Source organism: Gavia stellata, chromosome 25 (genome assembly GCF_030936135.1).
Source record: "Gavia stellata isolate bGavSte3 chromosome 25, bGavSte3.hap2, whole genome shotgun sequence".
Lineage (NCBI taxonomy): Eukaryota > Metazoa > Chordata > Aves > Gaviiformes > Gaviidae > Gavia > Gavia stellata.
In genome coordinates, this window is record NC_082618.1 from 7,224,639 (window position 1) to 7,239,664 (window position 15,026).

A 15,026-nucleotide genomic window follows, 5' to 3' on the forward strand; every position below is an offset into this window, starting at 1 on the left:
AGCCTGGCTGGCATGCACACCTCCCGCAGCAAGGGCATCGTGTGAAGGGCACTGGCAGGAGGCTGCATCCATCCCACCTGCACACCTCCAACACCAACTCTTGCAGGTCCACAGCACAAATGTGAATGGGATGGCGAAAGCCTCCAAGAGAGCACTCTCCTAGGAAAACAGCCCTGTCCAGGCGCTTGGGAGAACTGGGACCAGCCTTGAAAATGGAGGTGTTTTGGAAATTGTCCCATTTGCGGGACTGGCAGTTGCCAGGACTATCTGCACCGGTGCCAACAGACTGATTCGACAGAAAAGAGTGGGGAGAAAAGGGGGCTGGAGGACGGGGGTTCTGGGGCTCCACGTGGAAACAGCTCAAGGCCACAACAGCCAAAACAAACCAGTTTGGGGGACACAAGTCCTGCCAACGGCATCCTAACACAGGGACCCCGAGCAGGCAGCCAGAGGGGAGGTGATGCTTGGCTGAGTATCTCACTCACCGTCCCACCAGCTCCCACATGTGCCTTGCCTTTTCCGACTCCATCCAGCTGGGAAACCAGGTGGATTCCAGCCCTGAAAACTCACAGTACTGTCCTTGGCTGAGCCCTTCGCACCCGCTGGAGACCAGAAGTGCTCACACATACAAGGGAAGGGTCTGCTGGGTCTTACTAGCAACACTCTGGGGTTGCACCTGGACCTCTGGACAATGCCAGTTGCCAAAATGGGACCCAAGAGCTCACATATTACTTTCGACGCTATCGAAGGACTTGGGCTCTTTAGTAAGTCACAGGCTTAAAAAACTCAGGATGCTATTCTAGTGCTTCCTCTGCTTAAAAATAGCTTCCCTGGATTTGCTGATGTTTGTTGCCTCTAATAGGAACCGGTCACCCACGGAGCACAGCAGCACTGCCGTGGAACACATCCACCATGCAAACCCTTGTGAGACTGGGCTCGCACCCACAAGATGCGCCCCGGGGATGTGAGGCAACCGCCAACCCTGTTCTGCCCCACGTTACGGGGAGCTCCCCCTGCCTGGGGTGAGTATCCAAACCCTCCCGCAGTCATGCGAAAGCCTCGGAGGCACCCTGGAACAACGAGCTGCACAGGCCAGCAGTGGCCATGGAAAGAAGTGGTTTTTAATCCATTTCCAAGTGTTGTCATCTGGCTTTAAATCAAGGCGGCTTGATCCTGCCACCTCCCACAAGAGTCTCCAGGCAAGGCAGCAACCATAACCTCACCATGTGTCTCCCACCCTCCTTCTGGCAGTGCCAGTCCTGGGGCTGCAGCTCCCCACCGACCCCGAGGGGCGACGGGCAGAGCAAGGAGGACGCCAGGTCCTGCCTGCTGCATGGCAGCCGAGCACTGCCACGACAGCGCGAGGATATGCCTCCCCCATTGCGCAGGGGCAGCTGCGATGGCACCAGCGTCCCCATACAGATGTTGCCGCAGCCAGCCACGCGCTGGATGCCATCCCTGCCTGCGCTCTGCCTTCACCCAGGGAGGTGCTGGCACTCCCCGGCGGCACGGGAACCCCGTGTTGGCAGCCCCGGCATGGCGCTGCCTCCTACCATGAGGAGGGTGCCAGGTGGGATTTCTCCCCAGGGTTTTGAGGTGCGGGGGGACACATGAAGCGGCATGTCCCTTGTGCGGCGGCTAAAGAGGTCGGCGGCCCCAAACTTGCAGGAAGGCGGGGGGGCAAAACCACGCAGCCTCCATTGGGTGATGACAGTCCTACGGGAGAAAGGGACGGTGGCAGGAGGGGACTCCTGCCTGCACCCTGATACGAATCCCCGACCCTGGGGCTTGTCGAGTCCATGCAGGCAACCTCAGGAGTGCGGCGCGAGCGGGAAGCTCACCTGCCCCTCCGGCTGAGGGGGCGTGGGGGTGACGGCGGGGAGGGGGCAGTACCCTCGTGTGTGGCATTTGCCCCGGCGGCTTTTGCAGGCCGTACCCAGCTGATTCCTGGCAGCCGTGAGCGACGCCTGTGCCGGCCGTCACGTCCCATTCCGCTCGCCGGGCCGCCCGGTGAGAGAAGGACACAGGATGCGCCGGGAGTGAAAGAGCGAGGTCGGCGGGGAGCGTGCCAAGTCCCCGCGCACAGCTCCGGGCCGCTCGGGGAGCCAGAGGGAAACTCGCCTTTGCAGAGTTCAGAGGCCGGCAGCGAGATTTATTTTTGTTTGTGTGAGTAAAAGGCTGCAGAAGCCTCCGGCCAAGGGGTTTCGGGGGGGAGAGGAGTGGCCTGTGATTCATGCGGACGCTGGCTGGCCCTGCGCCAGAGATGAAAGGGAGCCCATGTGCGGGGAACCAGGGGAGGCGAGTGCTGCGTTAACCCTTCTGCTGATCCGCAGGGCACAGTCCCGTGGGGAGGAAGGAGAGCGTGGGATGCGGATCGGGATGCCCACGTCTGGCGCCCGGCTTCTGTGCTGCCACCACTGCCAGAAACAAGCTGCCAGTCCCACCGTGCCTCAGTTTCCCCAATGTGAGGACAGGGGGACAGCGGCCTGCATGCCCCGCTGGGAGGTGGGGTTTGGAGAAGACCCTGGGGAGAGCGGCGCGGTTGAAAAAGCGGAGGTACAGCCTCACCTCGGCCCAAGTGCTTTAGGATGGCCGGATTTCAGCTTTGTCTTGCTGGGGTTAAACACGCTAGACGGCTCCATGGCAGAGTGACCCTGCAGCACCGGACGTGGCAGGGGACTTCTGAGGCTGGGGGCTCTCTGCTCCCCCCAGGGCCAGGCAGCTCCCCCTCTCCTGCCTCCTGCACCCACACGCTGCGGCAGTCAGAGCGGCTCCCACCCGCAGCCCCCTGCCCGGTCCCCTGCTCCGGCCATGGGGGCTTCTCCCAGGAGCTGGGCCGGAGCAGGAGGTGGCTCCCCCGGCTGCCCCAGCTGGTGGCAGCACTGAGATCAGACTCTTCTGTGCACACAGTCCCAAATTCCCAGCTCATCCATCAGCTGGGATCACCTGGGGGATTCCCCGGAAGGTGCTGCTCAGCCAGGGCTTCCAGCCTGGACAAGGGACGGGTCCCCGCAGAGCCAGGCCACCAAGCGCTATTGTCTGCAGAGTGCTAGAGGGGAGACCTGAGGGTCTCCCCCACAAACGCAGAATAGGAGGGGGATCCCCATCGGCCCCCCCAGGGCTCCGCACATGGACCCCAGAGCTCTTCTGCCCGCGGTGCCAGGCTGGCAGAGAGGCCCGGAGCCGAAGCCTGGCAGAGACGAGTGCCCCATCACCTTCGGGAAGGGTTGTACAGAGTCATGCCACTCCGTCAGGACGGATGGGCCATCACCATCTTGCCACCACCTCTCCCGCCCTGACCTGTTTCTCCAACTGCGGGGAAACCCGGCACCGCTGCCCCTTCCATCCCCGCGTGCTCCGCGGGGATCGGAGGCGGATTTTCCAGGGCTGAGAACAATGCCTCTCTCTGCTCGAGGGCTTCCTCCTCCCAAGGTTCGTCTCCAGCGTCTTCCTCAGGAGTAAACGTGCCCCGTGCCTGGTAGCAAACCGGGGCCGCCGCCGTGGCGGAGCCGCTGTGGGTGGGTGTGCATCTTCCGCAGCCAGCAGGCACCCGCTCCCAGGCAGGTGCGTGTCGGCGCGTGTGCACCCGCGGCATTGTTCCTGCGCGCCGAAGAGAGCGTGAATGGGATACGGCTATATTTAGCCACTTACTCACACTACCGCCACAAAGGAGCGGCTGCATCTTAAGGGGGCGGCCGTTCCGTGGGCTCAGAAGGGACAGGAGAGCGGCTATTTTGGGAAGACATGTCATAATTGGCTGCCCCGGTTAAGCTGCTTCTGTAATGCTGAGCAAAACAATAGCAGCATCCAGAGGAAGAGCCTGTTATGTTTCAGGTGGGATGTTTTCAACCGGTCAGGAAACTCGACCGCTCCCAGCGCACAGCGGCGGCACAAAGGAGAGGGGACGCTGAACAGCATGGACCAAGGGCCTGGCCAAGCGGCGTGGGCGGCTGGGAGCGCGCGGCAGGACCCGGCGCTGGCTGGGGACGCAGGCCTGCCAGGGAATGCTGCCTGCCCCGGGAGCGCCACTGCCCTCTCCTCTTGTCCACCTGCCTGCCCAGCCTCGCACCCCTCCAAACATCTGGGCAGCACCCAGGTACGTGCCTGGTCTTTCACCTTGTCCTGACACATCGCTGCTGTCACCAGCCTGTGACATGGGGCTGGCAGGCAGCTCTGTCCCAGCCTGGGCAAGCGGTGAGGGCAGAGGCAGGCTGGCAGCAGAGCCAGGGAGCCGCAGCCAACCCATAACCCGGGGCCAGGCAGCAAAGGGCTGCCTCCTCGCAACCAGGGCTGCCCAGGGACACAAGAGACTATGACTTAACCCTGCTCTGGCCCATCTGCTCCCCCTCAGAGTGATGGTTTTGGGGTCCAAGCTCGTGTAGGGGAGTGGAGCTGAGCTCTCCTGTTCTCTCTGCAGCTGGTGCTGGCTGAGGGCCACCCCCTTTTGCCATTTACCCTGCCTGGACCTGTACTCCGCCAGCAGCTCGAGCTACAGTCCTGCACACACCCAGCCAGGGCAGGGACCGAAGGTGCGCAGCCCAAATGCCCCTCGAGGTATAAATGTGACCCCACCGTTGGTTGTGGGTCCTACAACAAGGGCCCACAGGGCTGCCCTGCCAGCTGACACAGGGCAGGTTAAGCAGCAGCAGCGAACTTCGGACAAGCGTGGGGTGGATGATCTCCATCAGCAGCAGAGCTGGGCTGCAAGAGGTGGGGAGCACGGCAAAGGCAGCGGTAGTGCAAGAAAACCTGCTGGGGAGAAGGTAGTGAATTTAGCTGCGAGAAGCACAACTCCACAAGCCCCAGGTGAGGTCATGACACCGCACTCCTGTTGGGCACAGAAAGAAAACGGATGGCCAAGAGATGAAGGCTTTGCCCTGCACCCTGGGTCGCTGCACACACCACCGCAGACTCTACAGGAGGCAGCCACAGCACCCAGGCTCTCTGGACCCGAGTTCCCACCACCGTGCAGGCACAGCCACATGGCCGTGCGTGGAGAGCTGAGGCTCTCAGCCGTGCTGAGACAGGAGCCACATCTGCCGGACTGGGATGAATACATGGAGCTGTGACTTGTCCACAGGATAACGAAATGGGGACTCGGAGAGCAGCTGATGTGTGAACTCCATAGGTGAGCAGTGAAAAAGAGAAATGGGCTGTAACAGGGAAGGCAGAAGATCCTGAGGTCCCAGGAAAGACAAAATCTCTTGAGAAGATCAGAAAGGTCAAGGACCACAGGCCAAGAAAGGGAAAGTGGAGGGGGTGGACGCGGAGTTGGCTCCAACCTGGCCTCCCCAGGCAGCGCTTTCCACCTGAGCTCCTCCATTCCTCCGGCTCCGGCCACGTGGTCAGTACCAGGGCAGGGAGAGGACCGGGGCCTGCACACATGTTCTGCTCCGGGCTGTTCCCAGCTAGCTCCAGGCTGGATGACTTTACTGAAGCCCCAAGGACTTCTCCTCCACCCCGTGCCTTCAGACTCCAACTGCACCTCAGCTCTCAGCTGTGCAGCCCCTGAAGCTGCCCACACCCTCGTTTTGACCTCTCTCCGCCTGCAAGCATCAGCCCCAGCACGGCTGGGGAGGAAGGGAGGAGCATGCCGGGGGGAGAAAGCCCCTGACAACATCAGGCAGCCCCCACTCTCCCTGCAGAATGGGCAGTGGCCATCCCGGGGGGCCCTGCTGCAGCTGGGCTAGTCGCCGGGGCCGGGATCTGCTGCACGCTGCCCTCCCCGAACATGTGCAGTTCCTGTTTGCTGTGTCTGTACAAGGCAGTGGGAAGTGGGGAATTTACTTACACCTCCCGCTTAACAACCCTGGGAGGCTGGAAGGCTTCAGGCCGCTTTAATTTACAGCCCATCTCTCCAATCTCTCACTCGTTCGCTGCTGCTTTCTTCCTCCTCGTATTAATGTGACCCAGGTACCTGCCAACAATAATGGACTCGCTTGCGGGGGCGGCCCCTCCCTCCCGGCACAACTTCTACCTTCGCCTTGATATGAATTGCTCAAAAATTCAAATGAAAAAAGAAAAAAGGCAAAAATCTGAAAGGTTGGGGTGGGTTTGGAAAAGCGAAGCGCAGTGGTTCTGGGCCCGGCGCCAGTAGCCGGAGGGTACACATGTGCACGCTCTCCCAGTAGGGCCTTCAGCAGCCCTGTTTTACAACCACCTCGGCACACACTGCAGAGTTCACGCATATGGCCAGACAGATGTGTCTGGCTTACGTTCAAGGCTGGAAAATGAAGAATTATGGAAGTGAAGGGCCCTGGGCATTAGAGAGGGCGGAGGTGAGGGGGAGGGGAGCCAGGGAGAATTTTTCCTCTGCTGAGAAATCCTCATCTGGGCTGCGAGGCTGGAGGAAGAGGGGTTGAGAGCAGCGAGGCAGCCAACAGCCATGCATGTGAGATTGCTCTTAAAGTAACAGTGTGCATTGCCAGGCATCTGCTCCCAGTCCAACCAGTTTACTTCATCAGCTCCCACTGGGAAACATGCTCAGATCAGGCCAGGGCCAGGACAGGATCACCTGTATCCCGTCTGTTTGTCCCCATAACGATGGCAACGCTTTGCAAGCAGCGCTCTGGCTGCAGCAGCCGTTCGCAGACTATTTTTCCTGCCGCTGGCTCCCACGTGAACTCTGCCGTTCACGTCCCACCCTCTCCCCCGTCTGCCTGTGCCCTACTGCACAGGAAAGCGGATTTCTCGTGGAGCCTCGCTGCCATGGAGCCTCTGCCCTGGGACGGGGGGACAGCTCGCTGCCTGCCATGCACTGCCTTACAGCCACCGGCTACAGCACTCCCCTGCCAGGGCTCCTGGGTGTGCTGGCAGCTCCATGGAGAAGCTATGTCTGGCTTCACGAGGGTCCCAGGAGTCCCCAAAATATTCACCTCAGGGCCTGGAAGGGCAGGTCTTACCCTGGGTGGGGTACAGCAACACCGATTTGGCCCTTCCACCGAAGGCAAAGCTAACCTTGCTGCTGGGTTTCACAGAGGCAGAGCAGGGCACCTACACTGGGGAGGCTCAAGGTGCTACGGGACATCCCGAGAGGCCACTGGTCCCGAAGTGTGGCCAGGAAATGGCTGTGCACCATCGGCACAGTGAGGCAGGATCAGCCCATGTACCAAAGCAAAGCAGCTCCTCAGCCAGCTCGGGCACTGCAGCTGCACAGCCTGTCCTACCTGAATCTTGTCTTGACGACGCTGCTGCTCAGCTACTTTCCTGGCCAGGGCTTGTTTCTTGGCTCTGAGCTCCTTGATGTCCATCTCTCCTCCGCTGCCTTCAGCCTCAGAATCATCTTCAAATGCCTCAATCCTTACATCATCTTCCTTCTTCCAGGAAATGCAGGAAGACAAAGAAACAGGAGAGAAGTCATTGTAAGGGATGCTGGTGGCAGGGACCGTGCTCGTTCTGCTCTCCCCCTTCCAGTAGACAAATCCCTGCCAGGCATGGTCCCTCACTGCTGGCTGATGGGCGACGGACTATTTCTAAACATCCAAAAGAAGCAAGCAAAGTAAATAAGTAGTAAACATCCAGGAAATGACAAGGTGAGACAGGAGGTAACGGGTCAGGGAAGGCAGTGACCAGGCAGGGCAGGGCCAGCCCTGCTTAAAGCTCTGTTCTAAAATCAAACCCTCCTCCTCACCTTGGAAAACTCTTCCCACAGCTTTGGGTGAGTCACTGATGTTTTATAGGCTTCAGTTCTGTAAACCCATGGTCTTTCCCTGTCTCTCTGCTTTGCCTGGCTGTTTAGGCCCCACATCCCTTGGAGCAAATGCTGCTTCTCCCCACCTGCCTGCACTGGGGCTGTGCAACGCTGCAACGTGTGCTCATCCAAGGCTAGGCACACAAGCAGGAAACTCGGATCCATGAACCCAGGAGACCAAAGAGCCCATTCCCCCTCTCCATTTTGATCTCTGAATAGGCCAGATTGATTCCTGCACCCACCCTGAAACTTCCAGCTGGGCTGCAACAGATGTTTTGGAAGGAGATGCTCAATCTTGATTTTAAAGCTCCACATGATGGAGAATCCACTGTGTCTCGAGGCCAGTCATTTCAACGGTTAATTAGTTCCTCTGTTAACATTTGCATCCTACTTCTAGTCTGCCTTTGCCATGCTCCTGCCGGCCAGAAACCTTGTCTTTGCTGACATGAAGGGTCCCTGGTTCTCCAGCCTCCTGCCCGCACAGGCACTTCTGGACCATGTTGCATCTTCACCCTCTCCTAGAGACCCTTCCCTGGCTCTCCCCACCAGGAGGTCTGCAGAGCCTTCCCAGTATGCCTGCACTGCCTGTACCGGAGAGCCCAGATGAGCCATGCTGTTCCTACCCCAGGTGAAGGCTGTGCTGGCCTTTCCCTATGCACCCAAATCTCCGGGACGCAGGAGGTGATGGCTGGTGTCCAACTGGGGATCAGCCACAACCCAGTTCCCCCCCAGCTTCGCTGCTCTTCCCTGTGGCTCCCTGCCTCCCACAAGTCCCTGTTCCTCAACGTATGTCTCACCAGCAGCTGCCTGCACACGCATGTTGCCCAGGAGCCCAACGCTGCCACTGCTGCTGACAGCCCCCTTGTCTCGCCCAGACCCCCTTGCTCCCCGGTGCAGCGACCACAGGCCTCCCCAAGCCCTGCCGTTACCGATCTCCCCTTCTCTGCACAAAAGCCAAGGGTTGTGATGGGGCTGGGAAGAGTTCCCAGGTGGGATCCGGGCAGAAAGACCTACTCAGAGGGCTGCAGGGGATGGATTCTGCACAAAGAGGATCCCCCGGAGGGATAAGAGCATCGCTACACTCCCTGCCCTGTGCAGGCTGCTGTGGCATGTGCCAGCAGGAGGGACTCAGGCAGGAGCTCGCAGTCTTAATTTAGCACAACCCCAGCACTGCACAGTTGCGTACTCAAACATTTCACCCGGACCGCACACCCGCCTGGCCACAGAACCACGTACTCTTCCCTCCTTGTGACTTTTTAGCCATGGGAAGGAGGAAGATGGAGCCCTCAGGCTCACTTCCCTCTGCTGGGACAGCCTGGACCACAGAGGATGGGGGGGATGCTGCCAGAGGGACAGCGTCGCACAAGGGCCTCGGGGAAAAGCGTGTGTCAGATCTGTTGCGGTGGGTTGGGATCTGCTTGCCCAGGCTGGTGGTGGTCATGCTGGTGAGCTGGAAGCTCCCTTGCGATCAGAGCCCAAGGAGGAAGCTCCAGGGTTGCGCAATGAGCTCACACAGAGGTTCCCACAGCTGAGCAGAGACTGTGGGGACGGGGCAGGAGGGAGCTATCCTCCATCCCATGTTTGTTCATAGCAGAAATTGGAGGGACCGACGCAACAAAAGGAGTGCTCTGGAGAACAGGACAGTACCTGTCATGACACTGGGTAGAACCTGAAGATCACCCCCCTGCTTTTGGTGGTGTCAGCTTGAAAACCTCCTGCACCGCCTCCAGAAGAGGACAGGGGTCCAGGTCTCCCACCTTATAGAGACATCTCTTGCTGCCTGGGGTTTTGCTCTGAGCCCCAGTGCACAAAAACCACCTAAAATCTGTCCCCTGCTCAGCTAGAGCCAGGTGCCGAGACGAGGAGGATGCTGAGCGTGTTCTTGCTCTGGGCTCCACCAGCTGTCAGCTCCCTGGGGTGCACGGGGCCACGAGCCCCCCAGCACCGGCAGAGGCGAGGTGCTGTCCCCTGCACGGGGCGATACCCCCCCCCGGCTCTGCAGCGCCTGGCCCCGGCGCAGGGAGGGGAGCCAGAGCGAGTCCGGGCAGTGCTGGGCCACCCAGCTCCCCGCTCTCAACGCCTCTGCCCCTCTCTCCTGTTTCCCTGGCCTTTCCAACTGCAAGATTAAACAGACGAAAAGAGTCAACCTGCAGAGCGGCTGGCAGGGCCCTTAAACACACACATGGAGCCTGGAGTGAAGCAAGGCCTACAGGAACAAGCAAGGGCAGAAAAACAAGAGTTGAATTCCTTAATCACATCAGGATGTGAGAGGCAGGGGAGGGACGGGGCGCCAATGTCAGCTCTTCCTGTACGTGTGCTGGAGGCTGGAGCTCAGGCCTCTGCCGCAACGAGCTCCACGGCTATAAACTTGATCCTGAAGCTGAACCCTGACACCCCCTCGCCCACCTCCTCTCCCGGGGCCGCAGCGCTGCACGTTATTAAAGCTCCCCCCGCTTCGGGTATGAAAAAGCAGCATCTGGAACTCATAGCAGCGGGCGAGATAGAGGCAGGCGGGTTGGACTGGCAGGAAAGGGCACGAGTGAAGTACACTCGGGAGACAAGGGCTGTGCACCATTTGCCCCCCCTCGGCCTCCCCCCATAAAATGCACACGCAGCCACACTGGCTATAAATAGCGGGAGCTGCAGGGCAGGCAGAGGCTGGGCCCCACAGGGGTGATTCTTCCTTCACCGAGGCGCGCTCTTCCCGCACGGTACCTGATCTTCCAGTTGTTTTCCCTCTTGGCTTCCCATTTCCTTTCCCATGGCGTCTGGGATGGGTGCCACTGACACATATTTTCCACCCTTGAATGCCAGCAAAGGCTCTTCTTGTCCACAAAGGGCTTCCAGGAAATACTTCAGAACTGTGACCCTCTTGCAGTCGGCTGCAATAACCTACGGGGTGAGGACGAGGGGGTTGGGGAGAGGGAAAGGAAAACAAAGTCAGTGTAAAGGGGAGGCGGATGGACAATGGCCAGGGGGGGACATTCGGGGCTAGAAGGCCCAGTGGGATGCAGGCAGCACCGCACAGCACCACGAGGATGTGTAGGGTGCGACTCTTCTAAATAGGGATGGAAGGGGTTTTGCCCATGCCTTGGAGCCCACTGTCCCCAGGGAAAAGGAGGCAGGCAAAGTCAGCACCAATCTGTGTCCTGTCTTCCCCCTCCATGCACCCCAGGGCCGCAGGGCTGCCGGGGGGCAGCCAGCCCCCTGCCCAGCCCCACCGAATGGGGGGAAGTCCTGCTGAAGCCTAAGAGATGAATGATGTGGCCTGTCCTTACCGTTTCATTTTGGCTCCATTGCCAGAATCTGCTCCCCCCCCCCCCGAAAGCTGGGGACGGATGCAGGTGTGAGAGCGGGCAGGTGGGGGCATTTAAGAAAAGCCGAGCCCCTTCTTGTCTCCAGCCTGACCCCGTCCCATGGGCCCATCTCACGGACCAACTGGGGAGCTCCGTCAGGGAGGCTGGGACGGATCTGGCCAGAAGGAAACTCAATAGCTCGGGTAATTATCCAATTTATGAGGCTCTCAAATGGAGTTTCCAGAATGCGGGAGCCCGGTGCCTCTGCGGCCCCGTCCTGCGCGGCACAGCCTCTGCTGGCGCCTCCACCATGACCGGCCTCGGCTCAGAACTCGTCCCCTCGCAGCGGGGCTCTGCACCTGCAGAGCTCTCCCCTGGTGCTTCCTGCTGACCGGCGTCACCCCCGGCGAGCAGCAGATTTATAGGGAGAAAGTCAGCAAATGGGGACTGGAAGTGCTACACGCTATGGAGGCAAAGTCCACACTGATGCCCGAGTTCCTCCTGCCCCCCCAAACTACCCTGTTTTTGCTCTGCTCGTACAGAGCAAAGCAGCCTCAGAGACCCCCATCCCAAAAGGGTCCCCGCGGGCTCCCAGAACCGGGATCCTGAAGCCGGGGAGAGGACCAGACCCCATACAGGTGACTCAACCAGGCATCTCGCAGCCAGGGACGCCGCCCGCTCTCCCCCTGCACGCTCACGCCGTGCGATACCAATGCCGCACGCCCCGGCCCCGGCTTGGCAGAGACCGGCTCGTCACCCTACCATGCCAGCGGCGGTGCGTGCCCTGGACAGGGCCATGCCGCAGCGAGCGGAGGGCTGGCAGTGGCACGCGGCCCCGCTGCACCAGGCTGCCGTGAGAGGAAACTTCTGCTCTTCCACAACGCTGCCAGTTTCCTCTCTGCGGGCTAATTTTAACCACCATGTTGCTGTAGTGCGTGTCAAAAACCTGACCCTCTTCTGACCTCCAACCTCCCACCCCAGCTACTGCCTGAGCAAGGCACCCTCATGCACCGGCAGCCGGGGCCACCTCCCTTCGAGCGCCGGCAGGCGGAGGGGGAGGAGAAGCCCCTTCCTCCCCGCGGGAGGCAGTCGCTGCTGTGGAGAGGTGGTGTGAGCAGGGTGATGGCAAGAATGTAATATTTCAGGGAGCAAGGGACCCGTAACCAGCGATTCTGCTCTTAAAAAACGTGTCCTACGGGACAGAGGTGAGCAAAGGACAAGGTGACGGAAGCTCAGCAGCCCCGGGAGGAAGTCGTGCTGCTGGGGACCCTCTTTCCCGGGACAGCCCTTTGCTGCTTGGGACATCCAGCCAGGAGCAATCCCAGCAAGTGTCACCGCAGGAACATTTCCATCCTCCTGGCTCTCCTTTAGGAACAATTCTGCGCAGGGGAAAGTCAGAGAACAAGACCAAAGTAGGAATGGCTGTCATGGGAAACATCCCTCCTGAGAGCTCCGGGCTGCAGCGGCCCTGGGGGAAGTGGTGGAAACCTCACCGCCCGCTTCATCCCCAGCTCGATGGGCTAACGCTGCGGAGCCCTGGCCTGACTCACAGGGGGTGACTTCAACCTAGGGATTTTCCAGTCCCGGTGGCTGCAGTTCCCTTGTGCCCAGGCTGCTGGGCGAGCGAAGCGCTCACCACCGCTGGCACAACTGCGGGGATGTGCCTGTGGCAGCACCGGGGGTTGAGCCCTGCTGCCAGCAGCCACGTGCCGTGGGATGCCAGGATGCGGCCGACAGCAGCAGCATCAGGGAAGGGGACACAGGAACTGTCTGGTTAGGCGGGGAAGAGATGGGCATCCCATCCTGACACCATTCCCAAGGGATTTCTCAAGACACCTCTAGCCATCGCATCTAGTGTAGGAACCATGAGATTTTCAAGTATGCATGAAGGGCTGGGCGCTGACACAGCTGCAGCGCAGCCATCTCTGCACAGCAAAGGCTTAAATCTCGCTGTCAGAGCCTCCTGGATTGGGAACGATCAGGCATATTGCAGAAGAGCTCCCTTCACCCACGGCTGGGGCTGGGGACAAGGGCAGGTGGGTTTGCTCCTTGCCCCCCTGAAGAAGCAAGTAGGAAACACTAGATTTCCTGCCAAGCCAGCACAGCCTAATGCTTAAATTCAGCTCATCAGCTGGGGAGAAAAGAGCCCAACTGAAGGCCCATGACATAATGCCACAGCAACTCATCTCATGAACACATTTTTCCAGCCCACATGAATGAAAAACCGGGAAGGAGCAGCAAATGCTCTGCACACCCCTGTCATGTGCAGCCCTGCTTGAGGAGGACGCGGCAGAGCCTCGGGCTGCCGGCAGCCAGGCCGGCCCCGCTGCGGGGCAGCCCAGCCTCCGAGATGCTGGGAAAGAGGTGACCTGGGACTGGCACCCAGGTCTCTCGTGAACGGCAGAGCGGGACCTCGCGTGCCGCAGAGCAACCCGCTTTTGACAGAAACTTCCTGTTTCGGGGTGGAAACGCCTGTGCCCGCGGCAGCGCCGGGATGCCCGGGGCAGCGGGGACAGTGGCGAAGGCGCTCGCCGGCTCATGTGGTGATTCCTCGCTGCTGGAGCGGAGCGTGGTGAGGATGCCCGGAGCCATGCCCACCCTTCCAAAGGAATGGTCAAGTATAAAATGACACTGTGTCGATGTATTTGGTGATAGGGCAGCAGACACCCCGGCCCCGGCAGGGAATACAGCCGCCCCGCGTGCCCTTCCCCCTCCAACCATGCAGTGAGACAGCAGGAACTGAAAGCCTGCCTTCAAGTCATCGCCGGGTATTAAAATAGGCCTGACACGCACACAGCCGCTCTCAAAGGAAAACTGAAACTGAGAATTGCTGAAGTGGTCTGGTGCCCCTGTCCGTGACCCGGGCTCAGTTCCCCAGAAGCTCAAGCAACCGAGGCATCGCCGAGCTCCTCGCCACCATGGTGCCTCTCGGGGACACGTGGCTGGGGACCAGGCATGGGGCAGAGGTGGCTTCAGCTGCAGCAGCCCCGATCGCCAGCCTGATTTCATCAGGCCCGGAGATGAGAGGTTTCTAATCTCCTGCTGCATCAGACAGGCTAACCACCAGCTCCCAGCACCAGCCACCCACCCGCGCTGGTGGCTGCTAGGGGCATGCTGCGAGGCTCATTAGCACTCTGACTGCTAATTCATGGGTCATACATTAACATACTAATCATTGAGTAAGACACAGCAGGACACACATTAACACATGCTAACTGCCTGTAGAGACCAACTGGGCTGCACATTAACTCTACCAGCTGTTGTATTTTCAAAGCCACTTTGCAGTGCCAGTGCCACCAGGACCCTGCGTGTGTCATCTTCCAGCAGCGAGCAGGGTCCCCAAGTCTAACGAGGCATCCCCAGATCTAACGAAGCTGATCCCCTCTCTGGCCTTGGCTGTATTTTCCCCTGCAGATAAAAGAGGCTGAAGGGAAAAGCTTCCCCGAGTGCTGCTCTGTAACAAGAGGAGGGCAGAGAACTCCCGCACGGGGCAGCCGGCACCTGGCCCGAAGGAGATGCAGCCTCGACGCCAGCACGTGTCCTCCAGGAGATTTAGGGGGAGGGAAAGGACTCGCTCGGAGAGCTGCGAGCGCTGTGCCCGGGGGGACACGTGCACCTGGTGCTGGCGGGGTGACACCACCAGAAACCAGCCATGGTCTCGCTTTGGGTCAGAGGCATGCGTGGAGTCGGGGGGGCAGCCCCTCTGCCCCCCGCACTGGCCCTGCTGCTCCGCACACGGCTCTCCCGCAGCTAAACAAATCACTGTCACACCCACCCCCGCCTTCAATCAACTTTTACAACTTGTTAATTTTACGCAGCGTCCTAAAGAGCAAATAACTGGGAGGCAGGAATGCAGACTCCTTCAGCTAGTCCAAAGAGCCTCCAGCAGCCAAGCCAGCTGGCCAGGGGAGCCCTGCTTGGCCGCAGGGACCTGCCACATCCCGGGGGGTACTTGGTCTGGAGAGGGCTGCCCCACACTCATGGCAGCTTCTGGCAACACCACGCTGCTGCCGGCGGTGCGCGGAGGCACCTCGGCAGCT

General features: G+C 60.1%; 1 protein-coding gene across 1 annotated transcript in view; it reads right to left on the reverse strand.

Annotated features, from left to right (window-relative positions):
- The window catches only part of SMG6 (SMG6 nonsense mediated mRNA decay factor), a 114,529-nt gene that overhangs the window by 7,502 nt on the left and 92,001 nt on the right, over positions 1-15,026 (reverse strand). Inside the window, exons 14-15 of the mRNA XM_059829166.1 lie at positions 10,406-10,582; positions 7,167-7,313 (exon numbers count right to left, since the gene is read on the reverse strand). Of these exons, the coding sequence (XP_059685149.1) occupies positions 7,167-7,313; positions 10,406-10,582 (324 nt within the window). The remainder of the gene's footprint in view (positions 1-7,166; positions 7,314-10,405; positions 10,583-15,026) is intronic.